Raw genomic sequence first — 23,614 nt, 5'->3', positions numbered from 1 at the left:
GACTATAAGATATTGAAAGAACGGTGAACATTTTTTTTAACATTATAATTCGCACGGTACATTCATGTAGCGCTGAATACGAGTCAATAAGCGCATCACCGCAGACAGCGAGACCTGTCTGGCTTTGGAATATTAACGTTTTTCACGCAGTGTGTTGGCACAGTTTTCAGACGTTGACGTGAGTCAGTCCGCTAGTTGACCAAGCCTTTTTTTGTTTCTTTGTTCTCTATCGGACTGAAAGAAAGTGACTTGGACGGGTCGACGGTCATCCCGTCGAGTGTTTGTTTGATACCGAGACGACGACGACAGCGGCGGCTGCTGCTGTAAGTTTCCTTTTAAGGCTGTTTGCCACATCGGCCTTCTGTAGGGTCCTTTCTTCCTGTGCGTTGCTCTTAAATGTTTAAGTATTGTTTGTTTTAAGAGCTGAGCTCCAATGGCTAATTCTTCACTTAGTAACAACTTGGGCGGTGGATATAGCATTTCTACGAATTCGAATCCAATAGATTTACGCACTCTGCAAATTTTTCAACTTTATAGCTTTGTGTAAATGAATCTTTACATGTTTTAAGGGTCGTTGGTCTTCGACAGAGCATAATACGGTTGTCTCCACCAGCGTATTGAATATGACATGGCAATGATGTAGCTCGCATTTCTGAGGGTAATGTTTTACCACATCGTTGTTTGGCTTATTTAAAGATTTTTTTGGGAGAACGACGAACCGCTGTAAAGCGACGCTTCGCCGACTACGCAAATGAAAATTAAAAACGTTTTGTTTTTGCCATTTCACGCATCTTCGAAAATTACCTCCCACGCAAGGAATTTATGTGGTGCAAATATAAGTTTCCTTGGCACAGACCGCTTTCGCACGTGTTTCCGAGTGTCTACAAAAATCGTTGCCCGCTCTTTTTTTATTAAATGAACAGTAGTAGCTATTGGCATATGTTAGTCATTGTATCGTTCAATGAGCAGTAGCTATATCTCGCCATTTCTTAGAATTGTGCGTATGAGGGATGCAGGCAAGCTTCACTCACTCGGTGCAGCTTTAAAGGCGAAGAGAAAAGCAAGCGTAGGCCGGTAGTGGCGATCATGGTGGTGGTGGCGACCATTGTCGCTCATTGTTGTTCGGGCGATGGTCTACGAATAGATTTGAGTTGGCGGATCGTTTTTGATTTCGCAGCATATGAATGTGTATAGAAAAAAAACAACCATAGCTTTAGCTTCACACTGTTCAGATCTGGCGTATTTGACTGCTTAACATTTGTCCCCCTCCACTCAATGTACAAGACATACATCTATGTATGTAGACGACAACGTGTGCGTACTCAACGTCAGCGGCGTCAACAGCTAACAGCAGCGGCTCATCACGGTTCGGATAAACGGACAGACGTCGCTACCCCCACAGCCGCCGGCAGCGTTGCCGCGGCTACCAGCACCTCCCCCCTACTGATAACAGCAATAGAAGCGTACAATAATACATCTATTATTTAACAGATATGAAACGGTTAGCGTAGTCCCAGTGTGTACATATCATATACGTTTTATTTAGTCAATCGCAAGCGGAATGTTTGTTATCACTATTATCCTTATTACTACTATTATCCTTTTACTCCTCATCAGGAAGTTATACAATTACGCTATGCATTCACATCTGTTCCTCTCAGTAACGGCGTCTGTTATCTCTAGTAGTGTTTTTTTCTTGTTTCTATTGAGATAGAACAGGGTGAACTGATATAGTCAGAACGAAGATACATAGAAAGAGAAGCATACAGCATAATATACATAAGCTCATATAGAAGATGTTTAGTAAAGGGGATATACTCTAAACGGGGTGTTGTCTTCGATATGAACGCTATAAGAAAAAGTTAAAGCAACTTCGTATGCGTGACGATGACAACAACGCTGCCTGCCGCCCGCACCAATAGAGCCAATAGAATAGCTAGGATAACAGCGGCGACGGCCGGGCTGACACAGACCGTTTGACCAAGTCCACCACTCCCGTGCTGGTCGATAGATGATTCTATAGAAGATATTTTAAAGCTGTTACTGATGTTTTACATCGGCTGCTGCTGTCTCGTTCTTGATAGAGATTTTCCCAGTTCCTCCCTCTTTCATTCGATCTGGTGAAGACCTATGTTTAACGAACAGTCAACTATTTCCCCCGTACGACGTTACAGTGGATTCTGAGCCTATATATTTCTCTAGCACATATTCGTGATGGTGCATGTCTTAGCCGTTAGAAACAACTGTCGAGAGATTCAGAAACAGCAGCGAACGGCTCTGCGATATTTGCTGTTCTCTTGTTTTCATTCACAAACAGCGACGATGGCGATATCGGACCGGAAACAACATTACCGCTAACGATTTTACCAACCGGCATTAGACCGGGGATCCAAATTTTTCCATTAGAAGTAGCAGGAGAACGTCTATTTGCAATGGAGCTTTGATCTATAGAACTACTATTATGACTTCTCATGTACATACATACATACACAAGCGGGACAGGCTGCAATCAGCAGTATGCTATAGCACTTGATTGATGTTCCGCTACAAGCGACTGCGCAATGTCCAATCGCGGTGAAAGTTGATTCCTCTCTTGGTTCTCGTGTACTCCTTTCACTGCCGTTGCCAGCGAAACTACTTTGAAGCCAATAGTTGTACTGACTGTAATAGACGTGAAGTCGGCGTACATGTTATTGTTGACATTGATATGATAGTGGTGATGGGCTTGTTTTTGTATATGATTCACAACGGTCACCAAGGTGCTTCAAATTTCCTCTAAAGATATTTTACAAGCATAAGTGAATCATATTACGATTTCGCCACACCCATTGATCGGTACGTTCAGATGGCATTCATTACGTATCATTGCTCGAGTCCATTGTGGATGTGCGTCTGCAATCGGTGGAGCGCCAAAATAAACAAAACGTCAACATATTGTGCGTTTTATACTCCAACTTCATCGGAAGATGCGCTTACTAAACTTGTTACAGCTGTTAGGATACGTTCCTAAGAGCTCTCGCGTTGAACCCGAAACTTCCAGGCTGATCTTCGATCTGGGGTGCTTCACAACTTCCAACTTTGGAATCGCTTTGCACCTTGCTGTGGAAAGCGAAGCCAATAATTGCGTGAGCGGAAGTAGCACCAAGCTGCTCGTCTCCAGATAGCGGTGTGTAAGAACTCGAAACACCGAACGTCGTCATTGTCCCTTGGGAAATACGCGATGGCCGGAGCAACCGTGTTCTTGTCGTTCTATGTGTTGATCACGGACGACAGCTCACAATACAGTGCGTGTTTATGTATATCTATATGTGTGTTTCCGCATATCTACCGCATGTATTTTGCCATCAGCACTGTCTTTTACGTTGCCATTTGTCGGTCAAACGACTTTGCATCGGTCGGATCTAACAAGAATGGCTTGAACAAAATATCGCCACATGAACAGTTTTCAGATACCAGTCTCACAGCTTTGACGAAAACGATTTCTGCACGGGACCATCTCATTTAAGCTGCAAAAGGAAACATTGAGAACAACAACATACACAGAGCAGAGTCGAAACCAGCTTTGGCTTATACTGAAGAGATAGGTGCCAGCCTTCCAGCCAACTGTGGAAGATGCATTGTCGGTGTAATGCTGTTACCGTTAGCTGCATTCGTTTCATTGCTTTGTGTTAGCTATTCTAACCTCGGCCACCGACGTCCTGAAATAGGATTTGGCGAGCTCACGACGAACGTCGATGAAAGACCTCTTCCTCCTCACGGCCTACAAGAAAAATCAACAGAAAAAGAGTGCGCTTGCTGTCCACAGGCACCAAAAGCACACGACAACTTTTCAATGAAGTCGCCTATCCTTGTGCCTATATATTCTATCATTAATACGACTCCTCTTGCCATTATTAAATCAGCAGTACCGTATTACTTCGTTTCCTCTTAATGCTGTTGGTTGGGTACTGTTAGTTTTAGGTATGACTAAGATGACGGGATGACGCACAGTGACAGGTCCGTCACACAATAGCAGACGCCCAAATCCTCCTCCACATTTGTCCTGTGCCTCTCAGCATAACTGCAGCAGTAAGAGGGTCACAGTCGTTATTATAGGCTGCCACAGTTTCGACAAACGTGCGCTAGTAGCAGTAGCGAAGACAAAGTACACTTTCTTCCGACTGACTGACTAAAAGGAGGCGAGGGTCGTGCTTCGTTAGGCCGAGACCTATAGTCGGTACTGTTATAAGGGCCGGGTTAATCGACGCCAGCCAGGGAATGAACTCTCCTCAGAGGAGGACTATAAACGACTGCTTCTCGAAAGGTGCGCGAGTGGGGCCAAAGGGGGGTCGGGAGCTTGGGTCATGCGTTCAATGTTGCTGGCTGTTGCTATTGCGACTGCTAATCCTTAAAACTAGGAAAGTACGCATCGCCCTCTTCTCACATAATCCCTGTCGCTAGCCATTCATATAGGGCGCTTTGACGCAATAGATTTACGCTTAGATCCACACATAATTAGGCGTACTATGTGATTAAATTAAACCGTTATATTGTATTTATATGTATGATCCTTCAAATTACATCTTATTCTTCAGGGCCCGGGTCAAGGTATTGATGAATTCACAGAGATGTGATGAATCCATACGCTCAAGTGTTGTCGCGTCGGTTCAAATTGAAGACTGCGTATCTTCTATCTGATGCGAAGCTTACGTGGTTAAGCTCGAATGACCCTGCAAGTTATTATTATATAGCTAGACGAATTAGTATGTTTCTGTATGCGTACACGTGAGTGCATACACCACGTCGTCGCCATCGATGATCGCTTCTAGGGCTGCCGCTGATTCCTGACTCCTGTATGTAGTCACGGGTCAGGAATCAGCGGCATAGTCAGCGTTGTAGTAAAGACTTGTATATATACAGCTTGTTTCGACCCGACTAAAAGTCATACTTATTGTTTAATTTTTTCGGTTATGGTTATCTTCCCAACTTTACACATCCTGAACATGATCAACAAATCGCCACAAGTGGCGCAACGTATATTTGACACGCGTGCAACGATAGAGCTTTCGAATAGAAAACGCAAATAATTATGCTATTCCTTGAAATAAGTTATTATTGAAATGATGTTCAAAGATAACTACGCGTAATATCTTTCCTCTGTAGTAGTTACAACTGAAGTATGAACGGACCACGCAACGCCGACGGTGCGGTTTCAATGTAGTAAAATTATGGAACTTACTAAGGTTAGTCGCTATAGCGCATCGTATAGCGACAGAGGCATTTGGCGGAAGTAGTAAAAAGAAGGAAAATTTGCTGAGAAAGAAAGTGTGCGTACACAGAAGGAGGCCGAGCCGTTCGAGAAATGGAACAGGCAAATCTAGCTAGTTAATCATTCATGCCAGCATTTAGTACAGACAGCCCAGTTGTCCATATAAACAACAACAGCGTCATCAAAGCCATACTGCCAACAACCAATATGGGTTATGCCCACATGGCTGTGTTTGTGTAACAATCTGGGCGTGTGTGGGTCTCTACGCGTCATCGCTAGCACCGCGACAGTATGACACCAGCTAGCCACTGGCTTTGCCAGAGTTGACTCGAATTTGCCGTGCAGCTCCTTGTAAGCGTAGCCTCGGTCATGTCAGTATTCAGCAGCTGATAGACTGGCTGGATGCGTGCTGGGTATGCTCTTATAGGAGACAGCCCAATGACCAAGTGACTATAGGAGCAGTAATAACAAGCAAGCGGGCACGCAGGCAGGTAAACAGTCACACTGGTGCGACGGGACAGTCAGCCGAGAAAAATCCCTCAAGTTTGTCCGCTTCGGGGTCACCACTGAGGCTGAAGAGATGTTGTGTATCGGCGCATCGTGGTCCCTGTGCGCGCGCAATTTGGTAACACCGCAACAGCGGTTCTTTCGTCAGTCAGGACGTGGTTGCGAATGACATTTGTTTTTCAAGGAAGCTTTGCCCCTATTTCTCTCAGCACTTGTAAATGTGACAGCTAGGGAGCGTAGTTGCTCCTGCCGTTATTTTAGTACGATGAGCAACGTTAACTTGGTTGGCTTCGAACGAGCGTTAGAAATGTATAGAAGCGAAACGCGCGTAGAATTCGATGACATTGTGTGTATAGGTATACTTAGGCAATGTAGTTTTTCATTTTGAAACGCAGGAAGCTGTTATGTTAAGCGTCCGCATGGCTTCTTTCACATATCTATTTTACTACTGTGTAACGTTATTTCGCTTAATAGCATAAAGTTCGTATCAAAACATTTCAATGATCAGGCAGTGCTGTTTATAGAAAACATCGTGTTGGATCTAACGGTGTTACACGCCGAGGCTCTATATTTACGTACACTACCGGACTACCATTATTTGCAACATTGCACACGATCTTCATGCTCTTCTAATGACAGTGAAGCCATATCTTCGCTTGTTAGGCATCTTCTTAACGTTCATAATACGCTTCAGTATTTATTTCGTTTGAACAGGCAATATTTTCGATGACACAGTAGAATATATTGTATTGCTATGAAAAACCGTCTTTTCGGTCAATTAATCCTATATTCACCGTATGGTAGTAATAATCTTACCTTAGCGAACTCTATTAAGGACACAGAACTTCCGCGTAATCCTTCCGTCTACAGATGATAACGGGTATTTTTGTCGTTCCCAATTGAAAATACTCAGAAAAGAGTAACACCAATGAATGCGAGAAAGAGATGCGCAGCTAGGAAGATTATTAAACAGAACCCCTTCACGCCCTATAAATGTTTCTGCTAGTTGCTTTTTTATGGATGTAGAGCCGTTTGTAGATACTCATTCAGTACTTTTTTTTATGGCGAAACATTTTTCGAAGCCATTGCTGCTGCCCCCCATTAGTCGTTTGGTTCACGCTTGGCACTACGTAGCTATCTGTTTGTTCTTCAGCTGACGATGTGACGTTTTGCCAGGACTGTAGGGATGATGCTCGCGGCAGCGACTTTACTCATTATTATTATTATTGCCTACGGTTCACAGCATACTTCCACTGGGAACTTCTGGAGTGACAGATTCGCTATTATGCCCGGCAGTAGCTGTACCCATTCTGGTGAAGCGCGTTTTAGAAGGTCATGGCGCGAAAAGTTACTGGTTAGCGACACTGTATTGCCATCACTTCATGCCTGGCTATATTCGCTTAAGTGCCGAGATGGGTGCAATGAAAGTATTTACCTGCACGCGACTACCTAAACTGGCAGGTACGAGACATTCTGGGCTTATTACCCGTGCAGCTTATACGATCAAAATCACAATTTACAGTGCTGAAAATGTTTATCATGCAGTTTTTTTCCAATTGCTTTAGATAAGCTGGCTATATTAATAGTTCCGCTAGTAGGCTAGAGCACCGCGTAGGGGTAGTAGTATAGTTTACAGTTAAGCAGGTAACAGTCTAAATATTCAACAGAGTCTTCAATATCGTATCGATTGCGGTGTCGCTTGTCCACTTATTTGTTTTGCCATTATAAACAGTAAGAAATAATGAACCGCTGAAACCAGTTTAGGATAATTTTTAAACGCTTTAGTCGTTTTTGTCTAATTTGTGTTTTAGTCAAATATTTTTTTTTGCGATTATTACAGCTCAGCAACCTAAACGACGCAACCTTACCGCTTGTGGCGTCTTAGATTGCAAAGGCTTTGATCTACCATATAAAACAAGGGCTGTGATAAAAAATGCAATAGAGTACCAGGGTGCAGACCAGGTTTTCACTATCAAATTTAATACGTTTCACTTCCTCTACTATTTATAATACTTTCCTTTTGTATAAAAGTCGCTCTAAAATTTAAACAGGCGCGCACATTTGATGGTCGAGGCTCGAGTATTTGCCGACACTGGCGTCATTAACAAATTAATTCGGTCAATCAATGGTTTATCCGAGTCGGCTATGGTTTGTTATCGAAACTGCGAATATATTGCAACTCGCCAGCCGCATATCTAAGTGCTTTATAAGCTTTTCTATTACCATCTAAACGATACCGGCTTCGCTGTCCTCATAATCGCATAATATGGTCCTGAGATGCCATAATTGTGTAGTAGTATCTATAAGTGCTGTTCCTGCTGTAGACTTCGTTACCTTCACGTGCTTGTGGGAGGCGCTTCGGCCGTCTGTCCGTGTATGGACTTCGAGGCTAGAAAAAATAGTTCCTATTAGGGAGATGAAGAAAAGGTGACGAAGAAATGATGAATGTGAACTAGCTGAGAACTCAAGTTAGACGTGCGGAGGTGGGGACATCAAATAGGCTGGAATGTCGTCTCCCTTGCGGAAGCAGCATCTTGATCCTAGTCCGTTTACTAAAACTGCCCTGCTCTACAACCGCAGCTGTTTAAGCTGAAGATTAGCTCCCCCCCCCCCTCCGTTGTTGCATTGGTCGTCTTACACCTTATTTCATTTGGTCTTACCGTGTTACATCGTGTCAGCGTAACTGCCTTTACGGATCATTTTCATCGGAAGCCAAATGCCTGTTTTCTACATGTCTGTTCGACACGGTCGAGCTGAACATTATTAATCAGCAGTCGTGCGGTGACGACGACTCAGACGTGCTAACACATTCAAAATTGGACATATTTGTCTACGCAAAGCGGGCCGTCAGTCAAATGACAACAAGTACTGTACAGCTATACGGTGCCTGCTGTTCGTTGATGGCGGACGGTCAACTGGAGGGGAAAGAAATTGTTGAGTTAGCGGGAAAGCCGCTGGTTCAATCGGTCATGCTACGAGCCTCGCCACTAATTAAACTTACAATAACTAAGTAGTAAAGTAACGTCAGAGCAGACCAGATTAGGCGGTTACAGATTATTATACAATGGAATCTACAATACTTTATCTTTACTTATCTTGGACTCACTGAAGCCGCTATTAGACCCCAAGAGAAGTGTACAGTTAATCGTTAGCATGCCTGTAGACAGTGCAAACCGAGTAGATATTGCAGTAACGGGCTTTCCAGGCATGGACAATCGCATGCTTATATGTGTTTATTAACTATATGTTTGCTTTTGGAATCATAAGGGCCCAATTCGTTCGCTGCTAATAGTAAGACATGTTTACTTTAAGCGATTTGTAGCAATGTGGCTACCTACTATTATGCTTCGTCAGCTCACGCTATCATTGTTAATTCAAAACTGAAAAGAACCAGCCTTTCAAATCGGTAGCACCTGATCAGTCAGAATACAGATCCGATTCCGGGAAATTATTGTTCTGAATAGAGCGAGTTATGGAGGAACATGCGCGAGCACTACGTATTGATTACTTCATCTAAACGGTAGTTAATAGAAATATGTTTTCTTTACTGATATTGCTTTACTCATGTGGTTATTTGCTATTCTAGCTGAAAAGTACATGTGTCGAAGCACGACAGGTAGCTAAAAAGGCCATAACGTCAGCAGTCGACATGTGTTTTGAGGTATATCAGTCCAATTCGAAACGAAGGGAATTCGCTTCCATTGATAGACTTATTGACGGGCAGATGCTAATATGCTTATTGAAGCGGTGATCCTCCGCTTCTCAGTCTCGCTGAAGCGTTGCTCCCTCGAACAAACCCTTAGCTTCAGCGAGGACTCGAAGACTGTTGCCTGATCGCCCGGGATGATAGGGTTTATACCATAACGTCACTCCGGCCAGCCTACGTACAAGTAAGGATGTAGGCACAACTATCAAGAGACATAACATATAGCTAGCTGTTTCATATTGTGTGGTGTGCATGTTTTAATCTTATGGACACTTGGACAGCGGTCTGTGCTGCGACGTTCTTGATGTGATAGTTTCGATACGCTGAAGAGAAACGATTCTTCGACAAGAATTGGGATTAGTCTTTACCGATTTGCTTCTTGTTTTGTATAATTATTATTGTTTCTAACTATGTGCTACGAATTTTGAATTCATTTTTGACTTGGCCATTTTCCCGCTAACGTTTCTCTTTATATTTAGGTCAAGTCAATGAGTCATTCCTACGTAAGCACCTTCAGTCTGTGTTTGTATAAACGCGACAAATTATCGCTAGAGTTACTAGCGTGATGTGAAGTGCTGCTCAATGCTGCCGAAAAAACCTGACTGTCATTGTGAAATACCCGAGGTGGTCTATTTGTTTCTTCACGTCGTAGTAGTATAATATATAGAATACGTTTCGGAATGTTTATTATTAGGTGTAGATTTTAAGAGGCAAGATGTAACCGCTACATACTGATAACTACGGGCTCCACCCCGTTCATGATCCGTTTTATTAATTTCGCTTTTCTTTAACATTATTATTGATTTAAACAGTAGATCTCCAAAAGATCCGTCAAACGAATGGCATGCTTTTATAATTTCCCGGTCAGCGTCAGTAAATTTAATTCACGACATAACACTTTTGCATCTAGTAAAAATATTAATTAAAACAACAACGTTTTTATTTTACCTTTTTCCAGAAACAAATTTCAAAATAAGTAGCTTCGGCTATGAGATGCTGCTTTCATAAAATTCAAAAAAAAAAGTAAGTCCTCAAAAACTCATGTTAAGTTAAGAAACATTTAGATGTAACTGTAACTTCAATCACCTGTACCTTATATGGGGCTAAATGTGGAGTTCCTCTACATCTTTCTGATCCAATTGTACAAAATTATATTTTCTGCATCAGCTAAGATCTCATATCATCTCATATTTTGCGTTTCGCCACAATTTCTGCTCCCGTTGAATATGAACTGAACGTTTATGAAGCTGGGAAACACAACGGATTGTACAACTAATGATGTCTATTTTTGCGCATTGTGGTTCTATCGAACCAACAGAGGTTCAGCATATCGCTACTGTATGCCACAGATATATCGGTACAATATTCCAGGCGGTATATTATTCCAGGCGAGTTTGAGTTTTAAACCCAATGCTATTACTATAGCATTTCATCAGATACATGGTGGCCCCTTTCAGCGAGAAACGAGGTTTCACCCGTTTCCAACGGCGACCATTTTTCGTGTTCCTAGACATAACAGGCAAAATGTTACCACTAAACCATTCCACGGAGATATTTCAAATGGTCATATTGTTGCTACTTCAGCCGCTGGTGGAGATACTTGAAATGCACACTATTTCGCTACCACGAAAACTACTAAAAAAAAAATACAGTCATACGCTTTCTTATATGACCCCGCTAATTGTTGTTGTGGTAGACCATACATTGCCTTTGTTAGAGAGCTTGCTTGTTGTATGAGTTGCCAATGTTTGTTGTGGGCTGTTCTCAGGATGGTCGATGCTCGATATCTGAGAAGCATTGCATAATGCTAAGGCTTACAATGGTAAGAAGTGCATTTAGAGCAGACATTTAATTGCCCTCCTGTTTCAGTTATTTTTTCGTTCATCATAGCTTCTAACGGTATCTGAGGTAGGTCAATTTCTTCTACTTACTGCAGCTGCAAACGGTATGATGATATGGCCCGTTCTTGAACAACAGCAGCTGTAACAAGGACAATGGGGTCAGCTAATAAACTGTCACTGGCGATATATCGATGCTGTTGCTCTTCAAACTAGTCGGCTTAAATCCAGTAATCTTAGTTGGGTTCAACAGACAGCCCGTGACCGACTATAGGATCCGTTACCTACAACAGCTACTGTTAATAGTAGCGTTGGATGTTGCCGTGTTCACAGCACTGACGTCGTCGGCGACGAACGTATCCCGCTGCAGTCGTCCCGGTCTAAATAGCCCAGAGCTCCTGTGGTTAGAAGGTCTAAAGCGCGCTGTTCTGCAGGCGTCGCTCTGGCCACTCGAGATGTCCATGCGCGTGGGCAGGAGCCTGTTCCAACAACGGGCCTGCTTCCTTACTGCTGCTGTTGCTACGAGGTTCGAATGTTTGTTACCGCACTGGGGTTCTAGCTCCGGCACAGGTTATCTTCGACCGTCTTTATGTTATTTAGGTGTAATCGGCCACGCGCAAGTTTTTCTACGCTCCAAAACTTTTCATGGAAAAGCAGCGAAAGCAGGCTTCTGCATCTCGAACATCATTAGAGATAGTAGATAATGCTGTCCAATCTCTGCCATAGGAATCTCACTAATAATTATTGACCGCTCGATTGAACTGGCCCTAAAGTAGACGTTGATACGCTGACAGGGAAACGTTACAGGAAACCTAGAAGTAAAGTGATGAAAGGGAAACGTCTGAAAGCTAACACGAGCATTCAACTGAAATCATCGCGACTGCTCAGCAACTGGTAGGATTCAATAGTATTGCCAAAAACAGACAATGTAAAAGGACAATCGATATGGTCAAATTCGCTTACATATGTTCGCAATACTCATTGTTCTATAAAAATAATAAGCGAGTGCGTTTTCTATGAAGGTCTTTTTGGGATGGCAGCCGCATCGCCTGAGGCAGCATGCAGTGTGCAGCACCAGCAAGAAGTAAGCCAATAAAAAGTTCGATTTGCCAGCTTTGCGGGAATCTTTGCTGTTTGCACTGGACTACGATTTTCGAATGGAGAACAAGACGAATTGGACGAGGCAGAAAGAAGCCGAGTTAACTTGTAGACGACACCAGGCCTTGAGTTCAAGCATTTTCCCCATCTTCGTCTCTACTGCTGTTTCCATATGGAGTTCTCTGACCCGCGTCGTATGCTGCTGATAATGTTGGATGAGTCGACGTTGTACTCATTCATAAGATTTAAATAACGTTCTCCAGCAGAAGGGCGGTCCAAAGACAGGCACACAGACTCACACAAACACAGACGCAAATAGACACAGACATACACCGACTTACTTGTGGTCTCTGAGGTTCGCTTCATTTACACGAAATTTGCACAAAGATATTCCGCGCACTTAAGCTCGTGGTCACTATTCCGGGTGCCAACAGGAAAGCTGTGCTCACCTTATTCCCAGCCAAATCAGCCAAATACAAATAAATCTCTCGTAATGTGTGCGGGTGAACGCTGAATGAAAAGACTGCTCTTGTTAGACTGGCGGGCTTGTGACAGGTATAGCTCATTTCTCCTTCGTCTACAAAAGTGTAATAAGGGCAATGTGATAAATTAGAATTTTGGTATTCTTCAAACAGGTTGCTTTAATTATTCACCATATTTGTTGACCAATAGCAATTGCAGTAGTGAGTTGTGAAAATGTCTTCCTATGCAGTGTTGTTTAATCAAAGGAGTGTTCCTTGGGAAAAAGTATGTTTCTAGAGGTGAGCTAAGGCTCGCGGTGGCAGTCTGGCTAAATGGGTTCAAGCTTGAGTACAGACCACTTTCCGTTGTTGACGTCCAAGAGTTCATTGCCATCTTTTATGTCTGATATGTGCGCTATGACAATACAACTTATTGTATCTACACATAGTCTTGAATATTGATGTGTGCTAATATATATATATATATATATATATGTATTTAGTCTTCGAAAGTTAACGTCATCTAAGGCAGGCAAAACATTGTAACAATTGGTAGTATGGTTTTACTCTAATTACTATTGGATGTAAATGTATTTAAAGGTGTTTGAAATTTTATTTTGTTTTTAAACATGAAACGTGTGACTATTTTGAGGTAAATACGCCTTGGGCTCGAAGGAGACTGATAGGAATAGTCACATGGATGAGATAGAAATTAGAACAAATTATATTCGGTGTCATTTGTTATATTGTATCGTTGAAGGGCTTGTTTTAATGACAATAACGGCAAGGTTCCTTATAAGGATTCGCGCATCGCGCGTATAGTCAGTGATCGACTCCATGATGGAGGTAAGTGAAAACAGGAGACAACAACAATTACCCGATGAGTTAGCAACAGTTTTTTCCATTTACGCTTTGCTGTTCAACCGGTAATTGTGCTATTTATGATGTTCGACATCTTCAGTTAATGTCACGTTAGATGTTGGTTTGTTATTGTCATATTGTTATTGTAAATGGCACGAACGTTCACCAGCGGTATGGCCCAAGGCGCGACGTTGCACAAAGCTTATCTTTTCAATGCGGAAGCCTGTATTTAAAATTTAGGGAAGATTTTCGCTACTGACTATTTAACTTAACGAGACGCTCATCTTGCTTTCTGTGATGACTATTGCCGTATGGAATATGGAAAAATAAATAGGAAGTTGCCAATATAAGCTATTCCGTACAACTATAATCGATAAAAAAAACAGTTGTGTATTGCTCACGTGTACTAGGCAGAGAAAACTGTGTCAGAAACAGCTGCTTGTCTTCGTCGTTCCTAGCACGATGTTGATATTTAGTTTAGTTAATTCAAATTAGTTTTTAAATAAAAAGGGCTGTGAAGTAAAGATACCCGCTGCGGTCCTCAACCACAGAAGGGCATTTTTGCTATTGCAAAATCATTGCATAATGTTGGGAGTGATTCGGCAATGAGTGGACCTCTTTATCACCGCATGCTGACTCGGCCACAGAGCGTACTTAGGTTGGAATAATCCAAAAAAATTCATGACTAATATGTACACCGACCTTACGATAGCTCGTTGTCACGAGCTGCCCATAGCCATGCCCATGTGGGTACTGAACCACGTCTCGCTACTTGCGCGCTGTATAGCGATAGGACAGGTTCGATAGTTCAGAATTTTATGGGTACATTATAAATAAGATAATGATATATTAAGGTGAAATATTTTGTTTGAAATTATTTTGTCATATTAGGTGCATTTTTAACACGACCACCCTCTGTTCTTTTGTTTACAGCTAGAAAACAATGGCTTTGTTAACCTTTCGGACCTGAAGGAGGCTCTTGATCTCGTCGGCGTTAAGATGCCTCAATGGCAAATTCGCAATCTCACCGAGGACATGTCCAAAGAGGTAGAACATTCTTTTTAAATATGTATATAGGTACAATTGTCCTTTTCTAAATTTGATGGGCATATTCATTGACAATTTATGTTATTTCAGCGTTAAGCTCTGCTTCCCTCACTGCTTCAACTACCATTAGATAAAGTGATAAAACGATTTTGATAGATTAAGCAATGTGATGGCTGAAATAGGGCGAAGGTACAGAAGAAAAGATGGTGAAATGGGTTAATGTAAAGAAAAGGAAAGCTTTAGATTCGAGATGAAAGTGGGTAAAGTCGATCAAAGTAGAAAAGTATAGGAAGTCGAAAAAAGAGTGGCATAGCATGGCTGTGTATGCACAAAATATGGGAAGGATTCATTGGGTGATTACATGGAAGCTTGCATTGCTTTCAATGGAAAGTGGGTTGCGTAATAAAAAAAAATTTGGTGGCAATCTCCAAACGCGTCCATAAGTGTATTTACATGTCTTACAAATGTTACCGATTTCAACAAACAAATTAAAAACATAGTACTATTTATGAAAACATTAACGCTAAGTCGCATCCTGACATAAACGTTTTTATGTTACCTGTGAAAAAGTGATCCAAGACCTAGTCCACTTCATAAATCTCTCAACTGTAAACAACAAATAGCGTTACAGATTTTTCTACTGTTCGTACATCTGGGGTCTTCTTAGTTTTTTGGTCAATGTCTGATTGTGGTTACATCGAAATGTATTCACTGCAGAACTTTCACTGTGGCTGAACACGTTTGCCTATTTGAACAAGAACAACGGCCACCAAACATTGAACTGGTCATCTGTATTATAATGTAAGATCTTTTGTGAAAGAAAAATCATAATCATCTGTAAGAATATACTTGTGGGTACTAGATCAGCTGCCAGAGAAGCATTCTGCAAAAATCACCATGAAATTTGTTAATTCTTATAAAGTAATTAAATGTTAAATTAAAGGGTAAATTACTCGTGTTAATTTAAGTCATTTGAGGATGTGTTCGGTATGTTTGTTGAGTTATTAGCATGTTAAAATTAAGCAAAAAATATTATAACAAGAGTATTTGGTATATGATCTACGAATGTTTAGGTTAGAAAAACGCAATAATTCCAATTGCTGCTACCGTGGGATATTATGGAATGGTAGTATCATTTATGATTCCACATGAAAGGCCTTGTAAATGTGAAGCATATTAACTCGCGCATTAAATTGATTTCCCGATTCCGCTCCATAGGGGAAATTAAAGGATCCATCAAAATTAAGTTTCGAAGAGTTCCAAAAGTTATACACGGACTTGCGTTCAAAGGACGAAAGTGTTCACTTCAAAAAGGCGATTCAAAAAAATGAAAAAGTGAAGACCATTGGAGGATCATCAAACGCCTCATCTGAAGGTAAGCATGTGGTCTTCAAATAGCCCACAATTGGTTAAGCAGCATTTTCAACAGGCGTCCATTTTTAACAGAAAGTTATTTCACCATCTCGTAGAATTTTGTCTTCAAATATGCATCGTATTGACTCGTTAGGTATCCTAAAGATTCACTTCTAATAATCAGAATCTTGTAATGTAACTAACGTAAAGGATTCTGAAAGATGACGTGTGGGAAAAGAGTATAACCAATAAAACGTTCAATTCTTTATTGTCAGGAACGACACATTCGGTACGATTCGAAGAGGAGTTTGCCTTCGCGTCGTGGATGAATCGGGAACTGGGCGGAGATCCCGACCTTGTCAAGATTCTGCCTATCAATGAACAAGATGGATCCCTCTACGAAAAGATGAAGGATGGAATTTTGCTATGGTCAGTTCCTCATATATACCCTTTCATTAATTCTGTCCTATATGCGAAAAAGCACCTACCGAGCATCCCTAGTTTCATGAATTCAATACACTCAGCCATAGCATTCAATTGCTCTCATAATTCAATCATCATTGGATCATTGGTCATCATGCAAAATAAGAATTGCATTTGTAGCGGTTTATTTTAACATTCTCTATGCGACACTTTTTACTGTTTACTCTCGATTTGCAACAGCAAAATGATCAACAAATCATGCCCAGACACGATTGACGAGAGGGCCATCAATAAGAAAAACCTTTCCGTTTATACTAAGCATGAAAACTTGACGTTAGCGCTCAACTCCGCGCAGGCCATTGGATGCTATATCATCAACATTGACGCACACGACCTCAGCAAAGGAGTGAAGCACCTTGTACTTGCCCTTCTATGGCAAATCATTAAGGTACGTGATTCCATGATGTAACTTGTGTCATCCCATTTTTCCTCCCAATTTGGTTCGACAAGACGTTTTTTCCAATGTTTATCCACGTTATTTGTGTAGCGTTTCGGTTGTTGAATTGAAATTGAAAGCATAACAAGTTAGTAATTGACGTGTTGTTACAAGTTGACGTATTGTTGTGTGCTTTTTCTTCTGAGTTCTCCGCATATGCGTGTATTTACACCTTCCCTTTTTCCAGATCGGTTTATTCAGCACCATATCACTGGTTCAGTGCCCGGGCCTGGTCGCTCTTCTTGAGGACGGCGAAGAGATCGCAGAGCTCAATAAGCTTTCGCAGGAAAGCATCCTGCTGCGTTGGGTGAATCATCACCTTGCCAAGAGCCAGTGCAACCGCAAGATGACCAATTTCACATCGGACATCAAAGATTCCGAGATCTACACGTACCTGTTGCAGCAGATCGCCCCACAGACTGCCGGTGTTCATGTGCACGCTATGACTGAGCCTGACTTAGTGAAAAGAGCTGATATCATGCTTGACCAAGCTGATAAACTGGGCTGCCGTCAGTTCGTTTCACCCAAGGACGTTGTCGAGGGAAATAACAAATTGAACATGCTCTTCCTCGCCAACTTGTTTAATAACCACCCGGCCCTAGACAAGCCCGAGGGTCCACTCGAACTCGATGACATCGAGGAATCTCGCGAAGAAAAGACGTGCAGAAACTGGATGAACTCAATGGGCGTCTCGCCGTACGTCAATTGGCTCTATTCCGACCTTGCGGATGGTCTCATCATCTTCCAATTGTTTGACATCATCAGGCCGAGGGTTGTCAATTGGCAGCGCGTGCATCGTACGTTTAGCAAACTCAAGGGCTTTATGGAGAAACTAGAAAATTGCAATTATGCCGTTGAATTGGCCGTTAAAGAATTCCGGTTCTCGTTAGTCGGCGTTGCGGGTCAGGACATCAACGATGGAAATGCAACACTGACGCTAGCAGTCGTCTGGCAGCTGATGCGCGCCTACACTCTAAATCTGCTGTCCAAATGTAAAGGTACTGGACAGCCAGTAGTTGAAAAAGAAATCGTAGAATGGGTCAACGCAAAGCTGGCCGCAGCAGGAAAGGAAAGCCGAATCGGGTCGTTCCAGGATCAGGCTATCGCCACTTCACGGCCCGTGCTCGATCTTGTGGACGCCATCACACCCGGTGCAATTAACTATTCACAGGTAAGTGTGTACACCGAATGTGCTGCAACTGCCGACTATATATGCAGTTCCAAAAAGTATAACGAGGTACATGCTTCTAAAGACATCGCTCCCTTATTTAGAACGCTCTATGTCTTAACTGTTTATTCTTACGCATGTGAAAATAAAAAATGAATGGTTGTCACCGCTGTCATTGGTAGCGAACGCAATGCTCATAGCACGCTTGGTCACAGCGCTTAGTTGAGGTTGGTGACCTTCAAAATCTAATACCGCTATTCTCTCTAAGCTGACGGCAGGCATTGTTGTATCATTTTAGGTAAAACCTGGCGACAACGAGGAGGAACGGCTAGGCAATGCTAAATATGCAATTTCGATTGCTCGTAAGACTGGAGCTCGAATTTACGCTTTGCCAGAAGATATTGCCGAGGTTAAGCCGAAAATGGTCATGACGGTGTTCGCCTGTCTAATGGCTCGCGATTACGTACCCAACATGGGCGCCAAGGAGTAAGCAGCCTTACGTCAGCTCCCATCGTACAGCTGCCGCTGTTGTTGCTTTCCTGGTTTTAGGAAGGTGTCTGGAGAAGACAGGGCGACTATCTGCTATGCCTGTAGACCGCAACGGTGGAAAATATCGTAATTATTATCATTATTACTAATTATCAATCCTTGCCGTTATTTCCCGCTTGCAGCTGTGATGGCATGATGAAGGCCTGACCATCAATAATGCAAACCCCCATGATTTTCTAATGCCATGACGAACATTAATATTCACTAGAGAATGAAAGTCTTCACATCCGCAAGGCCGTGTCGAATCCCCGAACGTTGCCAATACCTGCACACCGACAGACACACAAAGGGACGGACAGACACATAGAATAATGAACGGGGTATGCTATTGCTGATGTACTATTGTAATAATAATAATACGACTCTAGAGGAGGTCCAAGAGATGCAAACGAAGCCTAGATTAGGTCACTCTACGGGAGTCCACACAGGCCTTTGGGCGAAGGAACTTCAACTATAATCGATCAATCGATAGTTCGATCGATATGCGAATAAATAGATAGGTTGTAAGTTAACAAGACAGGAATATTGAACTACGGAGAGACAGAGACAGACAAACAGACACATAGAGAGAGAGAGAGAGATACGTGAAGGTAGAGAAAAAAAAGTGCCACTGAAAACGCGGATACGTCACTCAATTAAGGTCTCTCCCTAAATAACTGGTTACGGTGAAATATTGCAGATGTACGCCACAGTAGCATATTGATCGGCCCATATAATAACAACAATCAGAAGTAAGTGATGAGATCAAATACGATCAGATTGTAAATGGCCGTAGAAGCAGTATGCGCGTAATTTTGTTGATTGTAGTGATGATGGCACAAAATGCATTGGGGTGACGAAAACATAGTAGCTTCATGGCAAGTTGGCTTCATTTTCGAATGAAACAGCACCATTCTGATTCGTTTTATGAATCAATATTATATTGATTTTTACGACGTCGTGAATATGTGTGCCCATGGTAATAAAAAGCAATCGATGAACTGACAGAGCTTTTTTTGGCTTTGCTCAGACGTATCAGTTATGACCATTTCATAACGTTTGCGGACCCTTCCCCCCTGAAGAAAAAACAAAGCATAATTATCCTCAATGACTACGATAGAATAAGACAATGTCAAGAAAATTTGGTTCCTGTGGCTCAAATCAACCTATTCCAATTGTCAATAGGGTGCTTGGTACACAGGCATGCAACACAGCTGTAAGCAGGTGATAGTAGTAACATGTGGCGGGGAGAACTTGCAAATTGTTCTTGCCACTAAACGATACGTGGCGGAGGATGTTGATGCTGTGAGTCGATCGTTACGAGTGAATGACTGATCTACGTGCACGCTATGACGGAAGAAGATCTAAAGGTAGCATATTAATGCATACAAGACAGGTTACGCACGTTAGCATTGTAGAAGTCAGCGATATTTTCAGTCCCGGTGAATCATCGTGTTGACGAAGAAACACGCATGTATGGATATAGAAAGACGTGCGGAACATTCGATACGTACATAGTACAATTCCATTATTGTACTGTTCATAATCTGAATGATACTGGATGTAAAGGTCGGATTTGAAATCGCGCATCGCTTTAGGATTTCGGGAAAGAGTGAACGCAGACTCAATGCAAAGTGATCGCGTAAGTGTAGACAAAATGTGAATCGTCAAAATATGCGACAAAGGCAGAACGTCGGCAAAGACTTGAACGGTAAAATTTGGCCCCATGCCGACAGGCGAATATAAATGCGGAGAAAAAATACAATCCTGTAATATATTTAGGTGTGTAATAGCAGAGGCGGTATCGTCGTTTATTTTTGTACGTTGTCCTTGAGCAGGAGAGAAGTAAGCGGACATTTTTTACAATGGTTATATTATTATCGTTATGATTACTGACATCATTCGAATATCACCAATCAGCGATGGGATAAATCAGGAAACAAATGCTTTTCACCATGTGACGACGAATTACATTGGATTTGATGACTAATTCATTAATGGTTATTGTTATTATTGCAAAAAGCAACTTCATAATCACACTAGCCTAGCCGTACATTTAAAAATTACGTCCTCATATATTTAAAACAAATACGTATCTATACAAAAGCATTGCACTGGCATTCCAACCTTTCGATTGAAGCTGTGTGTGTCTGCATGTATAACGAAGTGAGTAAACTAAAAACAATAAGGGAAGCAAAATAATTAGCATAGAAATGGAATGTACTATCAAACGTTAAAACTGAAGTCAAGATGATTTTTGCTCCCAGTGAAGGATCTAACACCTTTCATGTGCGCCTACGTTGAATCACTGTATTCTGCGCATTAAATAGACGCGTAAGTTAAGACGTCCACAAGCTTCCAACTAGCGTCGAAATTATTTCGTCTGCTCTGGTGCGCGCCATTTTTAATGATCTGCATTTCTGTTGATGCTCTCGATTCTACGCAGTATTATGGACTAGACGAGGATAATTTCGTATTGGAGAACTGTTGCAAATTCGCAACATGATATTTTTAGTATATCCATATTATTGAACCTCGTCATTCTGTTAATAGAAGCATATGCATGCAGTGAAGAAATTTGGCAGCATATGTCATAATCGAATATAGATGTCATCTGCAAAGTGGACAATGCGATGTGATTAATATTATTAAGATACAAACGTGTAGAAAGTAAATAAAAAGTAGAAAAATGAGGTAGTTGACAATTGGCGATAACAACAATAACAACAAACGCCAAAAATGATGCCGCCGAATTATAAACAGAAGATAATTTTCTACTCATTCCATTTTTATTCCATTCTGATTCCCTTTTTAGTTATTGGTAACATCAAAACGTCTACACCAATAGGGTCAAAGGAACATTCGTTTTACACGAGCGCAGTTACTGCCTTTAGGTGACCATGTGCTGATTTTTGATGTCGGTTACAACTGTTACTGGCATTGAAAAAATGCTAGCATCCTTCCCAAGCAAAGCAGAAGCAAATAATTTTGGAACGAATCAAACAAACATTAAATTAAGTAATTATTATAATTAATGAATCGGCTTTATATACATGCATATGAAAGCGATGATATAATCGTTTGTTCAACGAGTTAATCAATGCACATATTAACCAATTGGCGCCGCTGGGGACTAAGACAGCTACCAGCTTCTTCCAGTTGATTGCGTGCCTTTACATAATCTATTCCAAAACAAATTGCCAAGCAAATCTTTATATAGAGTATATTATTATGTATCGATAACAAACAGGCGCCCTAAATATTTCCGTTCTTCCAGGATAACACTAATAATAACAATAATGATCACACTGAAAGTCAACATGTAATGAGCAGGAAGTCGCTAATAACAATATTAATGCATTGCTATTACAAGCTCATTGTTCTTAAATAGGCACCCACCGGCACGGAGATAATGGCAGAAAACTACCAGAAAAACAAATGAAATTTCGGTAAAGAAGTACCATTTGAAGAAAAGATCATATGTGCTATTGAATATTTTTAGACTCTCTCTGCTACTTATGTTGATGCTCTGCACCGTTTTCGTTTGGTTTTTGGCACCCATTTCCCTCAATTGTTATTTATATACATATACATATACATACATATAGATATATATATATATATATATATATATATATATATATACAAAATATATACATATTATATTTGAACTCCACGGCAAAACAATATCGATATGAAAATTTCAAATGCTGTTAATGATATCGATGGATTTAATCTTGCTAATCCATGAGCCATAAATATAAAAATCTATAAAATACAACAACCCAATATATATATATATATATATACAAGGTAAAACAAAAGTGGGGTTACAATTGAAGCGTTATCTGACGAAACTAGAAAACAGCTTTTTTTTAATTGGAAACCTACTTCTGGCCTACCATGTATAGATATATACGAAGTAGCAGTTAATAAGTTCATTCAGTGCTATTCATCTATCCGAATGAACGACATACGTCAGTCACATACATTGGACAAGGAAAAACCTTAACTGCAGTCAACACTAGTATGAAATAGGTTCACCTGTACAAGAGTTGTTCTTGATTTACGAGTGTTGATTACATTAATCTTATTCCTTTAGGCTGTCCTTTTATGATATTATCATAATTAAAATATGATTTGACACTTAGTCAATGTTGTAACTGTTGTTTTCTATAGTATTTATGCGCCTTCTCTTTCTTCTAATGCCCAAGATACAACGGGACATTCATAATTCATCAGTGGATCACTATTAGTACGAATATTGCTATCGTTATTATTATTATTATTGCCACAATTGAGTACTTGAGTGCTTGAAGTTGTATAGTGCCAAAGACCTGGAATGAAAGGTCAGGCCTGATGTTTTTGTCCGGCTATAGTGAACCAGCATGGCTGGCTGAATGGACTGTGTATGCTCAAGTGAAGAAAACAAGTTGAGAAAAGCAGTAAATATAAATATTACGAAAACGAATAAACAGAGGCTATGAAGACTAAAGAAAGGAAGAAAATCGATATGTGATGCATCTGTTGCTTGAATACAGAGTGACGCGAAGAAGTATTGAAAGCAACAGTAGGAGCGGGAAAGAGCTTCACTAAATAGGACCTATTATAGATGGGCCTTTTAAAGGCTGAATCTACCGAAGAATCGTGACGCGAAATTGGGATTAAGTCAAGAATACGAAGAAAAATGCCAAGCGCTGAATCGCAGTTGTTTGGACATATACAAAATAACAGAGTGAGCGTCAATGCTGTACAATGTAAGTGATGCACATGATGATAATAATTACGATAGGATGAACGACAGGATAAATAAACTCAGAGGCTTTATACAAAAAACAAATGTGCCACACGATTTAGGTAAAAAAAGACTTTTTGATCGA

At 41.1% G+C, this 23,614-nt stretch overlaps 1 protein-coding gene across 9 annotated transcripts in view; it reads left to right on the top strand.

The window, feature by feature from the left end:
• Fim (plastin-2 fimbrin) overlaps positions 1 to 23,574 on the top strand; it is a 34,165-nt gene extending 10,591 nt beyond the window's left edge. For all 9 annotated transcript variants that reach the window (XM_086968067.1, XM_086968068.1, XM_086968063.1 and 6 more), the window contains 6 exons: positions 14,653 to 14,766; positions 15,985 to 16,141; positions 16,395 to 16,548; positions 16,783 to 16,990; positions 17,226 to 18,209; positions 18,505 to 23,574. In XM_086968067.1, the coding sequence (XP_086824193.1) occupies positions 14,719 to 14,766; positions 15,985 to 16,141; positions 16,395 to 16,548; positions 16,783 to 16,990; positions 17,226 to 18,209; positions 18,505 to 18,696 (1,743 nt within the window). In that variant the 5' untranslated portion in view covers positions 14,653 to 14,718 and the 3' untranslated portion in view covers positions 18,697 to 23,574. The remainder of the gene's footprint in view (positions 1 to 14,652; positions 14,767 to 15,984; positions 16,142 to 16,394; positions 16,549 to 16,782; positions 16,991 to 17,225; positions 18,210 to 18,504) is intronic.
• The last annotated feature ends 40 nt before the right edge of the window (positions 23,575 to 23,614 follow it).

This window comes from Varroa jacobsoni, unplaced genomic scaffold (genome assembly GCF_002532875.2).
Source record: "Varroa jacobsoni isolate VJ856 unplaced genomic scaffold, vjacob_1.0 scaffold_382, whole genome shotgun sequence".
NCBI lineage: Eukaryota > Metazoa > Arthropoda > Arachnida > Mesostigmata > Varroidae > Varroa > Varroa jacobsoni.
This window is presented reverse-complemented; position numbering and strand designations above follow the sequence as displayed.